Raw genomic sequence first — 9,335 nt, forward strand, 5'->3', positions numbered from 1 at the left:
AGGGAGGGGGCAGCCTCCCCGGCAGGCCTGCAACCGCTCATGGGTTTGGTGGCTATGGCTGAAAGCTGCAAAACATGCACCACGTCTGTTTTTCCAAAACAGTCTCCGAGGCTGCTCCGGTGCTTCCCCTCCCTGCTCCCGCGCTCTCCCCCACCATCCCACCCGGTGCTATGTTTCCCAGCGGACAGGGTTGATGCTCGCTGCCGGCTGCTCAGCCTCCCAGGAGAGGAACTACACAGTGAAGAAAAAAAATCCCTTTTCACCCCAATATAGCATTTTACTAAAAGAGAGAACTGCAACGACGCTTCACGGGAGAGTTGCAGGCCGTGTGTGATCCGACCGTGTATTCAAAGCAGCTGCTGACCTTACCTGCCTTCAGCTGTGCTGGCGGAGATCTCCTGCATGGAGCATCTACCACCTCTGGCTGCATTTCTAGAGGAGAATTATAGCCAGCTGCTTTTGCAAACGCATTGCTTCTGCACCCGGTTAAAAAAAATACGTCTATCAACTCTTCAAAAAATATTTCCTATGTCTGCAGCTCGGAAACGCGACTTTACCTTAGCAGGAGATGGCTTCCTTATCACCCCCCTGCTGCAAAGGGCCATCCAAATTTGCCAACTTACAAGGCTTCGGAAGGACTTGCTCAGCAGTATCTCCTTTAGGAGCTTGCTGCAGGCACGAACCGGAGTTGCAGAGCGAAGGGGCTGCTGCGTGAGGAAGTTTTATTGTGACGGTAGTGGGAACTGGCAGACACACAGTCAATAGGGCAGGAAACAGCAAAACGTTTTGGAGCCCAGCCAGCGCACCACGAGGCTGAAAGATTCCCACTCTCCTCACCACCGAATCCCTCTAGAGAGTCAGTAAATTGCTTAACCTGTGCTTTTCACAAGTGCTCTGAGCTCCTCAGGTTTTTTTCCGGGTACTGAAAAACCCAATTTGCAGAAGCCCTAAACGTCCTCAGCTGCCGTGCAAAGCTGCGCCCTGCTCACCTGCAGTTCTGCGTGAGAAGTACATTGAAAAAGCGGCATCTGCTGCCCTCGGAGCAGGCGCTGGGAAAGCTCTCCTGGCTCGTAAGCAAGCTGTGGTCGGGCCACCCACGGGCACGCGGCGAGCCCCACGTAAAGCCTCAGGGGAAATTAATGCTCACACTGGCAGAGCAGGACCTGAGCGGGGCGTGGGCAACGAAGGATGGAGAGCAGCACAAAAGGCTTCTTGCCGCTGCCAGGGGCTGATGCTCCCCAGCCCTGTAGGTAATCACCTGGCCTCAGGTTGCTCCCTCTCCCCGCGTCCTCAGATAGAGCTGGGGGTTTGTCTAAAATAAAAGGAAAAGGGTAACGCGTGAGCACAAGCTAACGCATACCCATCGAGAGGCCAAACTGCGATTGCCCAGGTGACCTTAGTGGAACTAATTGATAATTGCTGGAGCTTAATTGACAATTAATTGGAGCCAATTCACAATTAAATATTTAACTTTGCACCTTTGGTCTTTCTTTAACTTTTTTTTTTTTTTTTGCTCTTGCCTATGCCTACATAAATAGGGATTTCTTTCCTACCAGAGTTGGAGTATTGACGTGCTTATAACAGCCAGCTTCTACTTGTGCAAGCCCTGGGAAGGCTCAGGGATCTGCAGGTGTTTCCTGGCCTGGCTGCTGGTTTTGCATCCCCGTTGCTCAACTCCATGCTCTTATCCCAGCAAAATCTCTCTCTTGCTCTTCTCAAGGCTGGGTAACTCTTGGCAGTGCTTACAAATAGGTTCCTGGGGTTTTGCTCTGGTTGCACAAGAGCTGTAATTTGCCCACAGCAAGCAGCAAATTAGGGGCTGGTAAGTGCAAGCACGTTGACTGCAGGACAGGGGCTTTTTGTTGGCACAGGTGTAAAAAAACCCGCTCGACGCCTGCCCGCCTGGCAGCTTCCACCCAGCCAGCCCTGGGTGCTGCCGTTTACGACTGCGAACAAAGTGGTAACGCTGCATTTTTCTGCAACAGGTTTCTAAAAACCGAGGAGTCGAAGGTATTCCCTTTCCTGCTCCTGAAAATGGCAACGGGATGGCATCACAGGGCGGCAGGAGCCCCTGCTGCTACACACAGCACGAGCTCTGGCAGAAGAGCGTGTCCGGCCGGGCACTGCTCTGCCAGCCGCTCATTAAAGGTGCTGCTCCTTGCAGGGGAACTCCAGCCATGGGTGAAATGGGAATAAAGATCACGAGATGGCCAGCACGTGCATACAGAACACGGTTTGGTTTTTTTTTTTATTATAGTTTGTTTGTTAAATTTTTTGTAGCAAAAAAAATTACCTGAACCCCATGGTTGGCTCTCAGAGGAAGAAAGGGAACTCCCAACTCCCTGGGACGAGAAATCACACGCTCCCGGTTTGCTGCTTATTGGGAAGAAGAAACGACGACCCTCCAGGTGCGTTATCCCCTTGCGAGGTGGTTCGGTGCAGGTCGTGTTCTCATCCCTGCTGCAAGCAGCAGCAATCATTACAGAGGTGTGAGAACAGCAGCTACGCAGGCGCGCACCTCTATGGCCAGTGCTGGGAGGGTGCCTGCTCCTCCTGATGAGCTTTCAGTGATCACAAGTGATTCAAGGAAAAGGAGAGCTGGAGGAGGGGGATACGATAGCCATATATATGCTACTCCTGTCCACAATCATCCCTTTTTCATTAAAAATTGACCCGGGAAGGAGGAGCACCTGAAGCTTTAGCGGTCCTGGTGGTGAAGCGTTAACAGAGATCTTTTCTACTAGTTGATGAGGCTTGAGCAGGTACCCACACCCATAGCACCGACCGGTTTTTTGGTATGGCAGAACACCAGCAGTCGTCCAGCCAACACCGAGCGGTGGGCAAGACCTGACTACCTAGTGTTTAAAAAAGTGAAACGGTAGAGATTTCTTTCATAGAAATACTCCGGTCTTTATTGCTTAAACACGTCCTTAAGCTTTTTTCCTGCCCCTGCTTGCACTACTCATTGCAGGCGAGGTACCTGCCTGCTGCCCCGGCAGCTGGCCGAGGGTAGGATGAGGCTGATGAGCGGCTCCTTTTCCTCTGAAGGACCCAGGCCATCGCCTCCCTCTCGGGTGCTAAGGCACGCTGCTGGGACAGGCGAGCACCAGCTGCCCGGGGAATATCTCTTCCCAGCACTGACAGAATTACTGAGGGCTCTCCATGACGCAAACCCCCGAGCAACGCAGGCAGCCTCATGCACGGCAGAAAAAGAGAAGGAATGATGGCCTTTTGCAAGAAATTCGTCTTTATTGAAGCAACCACGAATCACATGAGCTGCCAGCTGGCCTGAGGAATAACAATAGCAGTGGCCTGGACAATAGCAGCTGGAGCTCACAAGGGAGATTGTCTCTCTCCAGAGCGTGATATACTTAATAGGAGATAGATAGATAGAGAGATAAACATAAAAATAAAAGTGAATCTTTCCCCACTGCTAGAAGTGGGTATGTTGGCAAGTGCATATCACCACTAAATCCCTGCTAGACCGAGGTGTGTTGGTGACTGCCAGGAGGTAGCTTGAGTAATACTCTGGAGCAGTTTGAACTTGATCCTGCTTCCAGTGAAGTCAATGGTGAAGCTCCGCTGGTTCCAAGGGAGGGGGAGGAGGAGCGATAGCCCTTCCCCCACCCCCCCTTGCAATTCTTTCCAATGCAAGAGATTTGCAGCCACATTAAAATGCTAACCAGGTGCCGTGGGCTGTACTGCTGTTCTTGTAGGTGTAGCAGCCCCTGCCTGAACATCAGCACGGGGGTTTCCACGTTTATCTCAATAAACAATTGCTATGCAGCCACGTTAAAATGCTAACCGGGTGCCGTAGGCTGTTCTTGTAGGTGTAGCAGCCCCTGCCTGAACATCAGCACGGGGGTTTCCACGTTTATCTCAATAAACAATTGCTACTTACTGTTTTTCATGGCTAAAAGCCACACAAAGGAGAGGGATGAAAGCTGTTGTTGGTTCAACAGACATTTCACATAGAGTTTTACAGCAGGTTTTCCAGCAGGTGCTAAATCTATTGCAACGATGGGTTTCGGCACAGAAGCGGCTCTGCCTCCTTGCAATGAGGGCAAAGCACGCCAGGGAGTTTGAGCTAGATGAAGAGCTGAGTTCTTCAGTTGATTGAGGCTTTTTAAATTTCTGTTTATTATTGATAAGGTGATGTAAAGAGGACGTGGAGTTGGACATTGTATTGTTTGACCTGGCTGGAGATCAGTCCTGTTCTCTTATAGATTTAAACTTCAGTCCTGCATGTATGTGTAATATCAAAGTCCTTTTGTATTGCACAGCGGCGGGTGGGTTTGTGAAGCTAGATAAACACAGAGCTAAGGCTGGAAGTCAGACAAGCCTCTGTGAAACCAGTGTGGCATCAAGCTCTAGGAGGTTGACTAAATCCTGAGAATTAAAAAATGATGGTGTATTGCATTAGCAAGGAGGAATAACAGAGGGGTATGTCCTTATGCTGGTCATTTTTTCAAAGCTCATGCACTGCTTTCGGATTTTTTTTCCCTGATCTCTACCAAAAGCTCTGTAAATCTGGCAATATTTGAAAACAGGGGAAAAACAAATCGACAGTCATTGGATGCCTACATGCTCGAGCATGATCAGAAACGTGCCCAAAGTCGATCATCACGAGTGTCCAGGCTAGGAGAGCACATTCCCCATCAGTGACGACACACTTTATGTCCATATATTTGTCTATAGCACAAGATCGGTCCTGGGCTGTGATCCAAAGCCATCTTCCGAGAAACACTGCATCTTTGGGGGTCACAGGGAACGGCTCAGACGGCAGCGCAAGAGAAGTTTGGTTTAATGCTGTGATTTTGGCTGGGCTTTTCTCTCCATTTTTGTCCTGAGGGGCTCTTTGTGTCCTGCTTGTGGAGCTACAGCCACGTTCGTCCCCCGGCGAGGCGATCTGCATCTCCGAGCCCAGGTGCGCGTCGCCGTCCTTGTCCGTTTTCGGCGAAGGCGTGGGACTGCTCCTCGCAGAGCATCGTCCGCTCTGACCGGCTTGGAAACGCACGACAGCTTGTAGCGCGGGATAGGGCAACGCGTGACGCGCGTCCCACCGCCTGCGCCCATGCAACGCCTTCCCGGGGGATTCCGTGGGTGACTTCAGACATCTTCCTGCGCCAAGAGCTGGCTCTACCTGGCAGGGACGCCCGGGCGGCGGGTTCTACCTCTCTCGCAGGGTGTATTTGCCTTTCCGGTCCAGGTTGCTGCTGAAGTGGATGGAGAACCAGAGGAATGAGGTCAGGATCATCCCGTAAACCTAAAAGGAAACGGATGAGACAGGCACACAATTAAATGCCGAACTGATTATGATGCTCCACCTGTGCAAATAAGCCATCGTAAATGTCGCCTGTTAGTCCGCTTGGCACTGCTGAATTTATGTATCAGGATGTCACATTTTTCTTAAGAGAGCTGTTTTCCAGTAAAATGGTGAACACCAATTCCGACATGGGAGAAAAAAAAAAAAAAAAGCCCAACACGTGGTTAAAGCATCTGACTGGAATTAGCAGAGTACAGCTCAAACCCGGTCCTAAAAATACCAAGAAATGAGATGAAACCAGGAAATTCAGATTTCAAATCCCTGCCACAAAACATTCCTCTATGCGAACAGACATATCTCTCTCATAATAAAAGTCTTTTGTAAGGATAACATAGGGAGAAAAAAAACCAAACCTATTTATTGTTTGGAGTAAAAAACTCAACTAACCAAAAAAACCCCCGACAAACCCCAAACCCCACCCCATGCACGTGCACGGTTGTGAACGCAGAGGACAGCATACTTCCTCTGCGTTGTGATATTCTGCCGGGTATGTCACACATTAGGATTTACCCAGGCAACGTATCAAAGGAAAGGCTGCTGTGGGAAGGATAACAAGGGCTGTAACAACGTGCTCTTTCCTAAAGGTCTGCCTTAACGTGCAAGCACCTTTGCTTGCGGCTTGATCTGGGGACATGTGTGCATTGTTGGCCGGGGGCCAGTGACATCAGAGCGGCTCTAGCCCTCGTCGGGCGCTTCCTTTGCATCCTGCCATCACAATAGCGAACCGTGCAGCGAGATTTCCTCTAGCACGCGCTTCAAAGACAGCCGCCTTATCTGGCTATAGCATCAAGCTGTGAAAAAGAGATACATATAATAAAAATGCTCCCGCTTTTGTCTGAATATAGCTGCAGCGAAATTCCTCCTATACCTGAGAAAAAATTAGAAAGCGACACCAAATATTCACACGTGCCTTTACATTTATAGCTCCACAGCAATGCCTGATGGTTTTCCTAATTTACTATTGGCAGTAAAAAATAAAAAAGTGTTTGTTCCTCTGGGTTTTATTTAGATGGAGAAGAGTCTTCTAACCCATAATTGTGCCAAGGCAGACGCAAGTAGTAAAACAATCTCCCAATACACATTCAGTCAGGAAAGGTCACCCCAGCTGGGGAGCAGCCTGGAGATATCACAGCAGACCAAACCTCCCTTAATGGGGAAGAAACGAGCCTCCTGGCGTGTACTCCTTTCTGGCGTGCTTCACCGCACGTGCAGGGCCCTCGCATAGAGGTAATTACTGTGATACACCTCTGCCAAGCAGCGGGTGGGCATACGAACAGGCTTGTTTTAATTAGCGGCACTCTCCAGCTCCGAAGGGACCGTCCCCATGCAGCCACCAAGCCCCCTCACCGCTGAAGGACACCCTCCTCTCGCAGCATTTCAATTTTTCTTTTGTCCTCCCCCAAATAAGACTCACAAATTCAGTACAGACCCCTTCTACCCAAGCCATCCTCCGAAGACGATCCTACCCCTCCTCTGCAAGATCCTCCTCCAAGGACGGTGCCTGGGAGCCCAGGCAACACCCTCTGCTCCTCTCCTTTACAGCCTGCTCCTTACGAGCCCGCGCTTCACCCACCCACTGCCCGAATGCACCTTACCGGGTGCGTTAGTGGTCATTAATAGGATGAGACCTTCCCTTTCTGCACAGCTCTCCAGCTCCACTGCTGGTGCTCAGTAGCTTTCAAGACTTTCCAGCTCCGGCCGCACAAAGCGACTTCCCAGGCTGAGCTGGGAGGCAGCAAGTTTCCTAAAATATGGAGCTTTTACTCCATCTCCTTTTCCACAATTGCTGCCGGCTTCCTACCCGATCCGCAAGCCCTGCGCCAGGGGGCACGGCCTCTCGCTTGCAGGAGAAGATGCGCAGGCAAGCCTGAGTGGATGAAATGCAAACTCTGCTGCAGCCCGCTCCCAGCCTAGTTCGGGCAGGAAAACCGTGCAGCGAGCCTATTCTTGCAGGAAAACCCCTCCATCCATCAGCCTGGCCAAGGCAGGTCCTGACCCTTTCCTGATTTTCACAGTGGAGTCCACCACTGCTTGTTTCTCTGCTGCCAGTCACCAAAATCACCCAAAATCCCAGCTTCTGGGGGGCTAACGTAGGATACGCGTTCCCCGCCGGAGCCTGCCTCTCGGGGCCAAAACCACGAAGGAACAGACATAGCTACCGTGAAGCCGATGGCGATGCCCAGGAGCGTGGAGACAAAGTCCATGTGCTTCTTCAGGAAATCCTGGATCTCTCGCAGGCAGTCCTGGGAGGAGAGAGACACCCCTTGCAGCACAGCAGCAGCTCGGTGGGGGGGCTTCGTCCCCCCAACAGCACTTGCCACAACCCCAGATAGAAAGGGAGGCAAGAGGGGGACGCAGCATTGCACGGCTGGGCTGCTTTGTGGGCAGCTCTCCTTTTTCCTGCTGCAACTTGGGAAGACAAACACCTGCGGTCTATTTTCTATTACTACAATACACCTACGATTTTCTTGGTATGATGTGTTTCGGACTGTGGGGGATGTGTGTGCGCACAGGTGAGTGTGGTCACGCGCGAGGTTTTTTCTTTCCACCCGCTAGAAAACGGAAAGAGGGAAATGAAAAAATGGAAAAAGCAGAGCACACCACAATGCTACATGCGTTCCCCAAAGATATTAATGAACAGCTCAATTTTGCAAAGTGTCGCAAGCATTAATATACGTTAGCATTAAGCATGCCAGCAGCCCCACGGAAATCCAGGAGGTGTTAGCCAAGAGAGCCATTTCAGAAATGCAGGAGCATGCCCTTGCTGACGAGATTTGCAGAGTGAGGTAAGAGTGCTCAAAGCCAGAGAGTGAATGCACTGCAGCCACCAAACTGCAGTTCCCTGGGTCGCAAAATGCATCCTCCCACGCACCTCCCCCGGCTCGCTACCGGAGGAAACGCCAACCGTTAGCGGGGCGGGGAGCAGAGTCACCCCTACGGGGCCCGGTTTTGCTCTGCTCTCCCTTCCTGCTCTTCGAGCCAGAGCTCAACCCTGCTTCGAGATGTGACGTTTCTGGAGGCAGCGCTGTGAAACGCTGCCCCGCGGGCTGACGCGTGCCTGCGCGTCACGGCGTCCTGTTGGCGCTGGACATCTTCGCCTAACAACGTTTTCGTATAGCTGTAGCAACACGGTTTTGTTTTTCCTAGGGACAACACACATATTGGTGCTGGTGGCTTTGGCTACTTCAGCTGACGTGGCTACTCCAGCGGAGGAAAAATAATCACACAATAGATTTGCTCAGAGAGCGTGAACTCTATGTTGCAGCTTCAGCACAGAGGCAGTTTAATACTGGTGGCTTCTCCATCGGCCTCACTGAGATACTGCAAAGAGGAGGAATGAAGTGTACTTGGTGAAGCTACTGCTGGGCATCATCATCCTGCTCCATGAGTTTCTCGTTTTAATACCTACTTAATGCCCTGGGAAAAAGGAATTACAGCAAATTCCACATTTGCTGTTAGTGGGACACTTTTTAAGCTTCAGCAATTAACGTCACGTGGAAAAGTCCAACAGTTTTTTTGAGCTCAGACGCGCCCGTGATATCTCACACTCTCTGCGGAGGCAGGAGATGAGGAGGAAGCTGAGGGAAGCGACAGGCTACAGACACAAGCATTTCGAAGGCTTTCTTCTAGAGCTGCGAAGGAAACCACATCTGCAGGTCTGAGACCTGCTGATCCACTGCGTCCCCTCCAGCGGGTGAGACGCCTCCTTATCGAAACAACAAAACCCCAACAAAACAAACCCCAAGCCATAGCAACCCCAAACCGTGAAAAAGCCACAATTCTCATTAACACTTAAACACCAGTGAGGTTTTAACACTTAGCACGTAGCGGCACAACAAGTGGAAGAAACCTTTCCCTTACCTGTCCCGCATCGCGCGTCTGGCCGGAGGGGCACGTCTTGCGCTCGACGTTGGCCGTGTCCCCAAAAGGAGAGCGCTTCCCGCAGCAGAGGAACTGGAAGAGAGGGAGAGGTCTGCCAGCCACACGCCGGGGCTCTCCCCTCGCTGCC

At 51.2% G+C, this 9,335-nt stretch overlaps 1 protein-coding gene across 1 annotated transcript in view; it reads right to left on the reverse strand.

The window, feature by feature from the left end:
* Positions 1-5,170: 5,170 nt before the first annotated feature.
* LOC104082372 (tetraspanin-32-like) overlaps positions 5,171-9,335 on the reverse strand; it is a gene marked incomplete at its 5' end in the record, with an annotated part of 19,447 nt that continues 15,282 nt past the window's right edge. Inside the window, 3 exons of the mRNA XM_009585484.1 lie at positions 5,171-5,266; positions 7,486-7,569; positions 9,188-9,280. Of these exons, the coding sequence (XP_009583779.1) occupies positions 5,171-5,266; positions 7,486-7,569; positions 9,188-9,280 (273 nt within the window). The remainder of the gene's footprint in view (positions 5,267-7,485; positions 7,570-9,187; positions 9,281-9,335) is intronic.

The sequence above is a fragment of the Fulmarus glacialis genome, unplaced genomic scaffold (assembly GCF_000690835.1).
Source record: "Fulmarus glacialis isolate BGI_N327 unplaced genomic scaffold, ASM69083v1 scaffold9129, whole genome shotgun sequence".
In the NCBI taxonomy this organism is placed as follows: Eukaryota; Metazoa; Chordata; class Aves; order Procellariiformes; family Procellariidae; genus Fulmarus; species Fulmarus glacialis.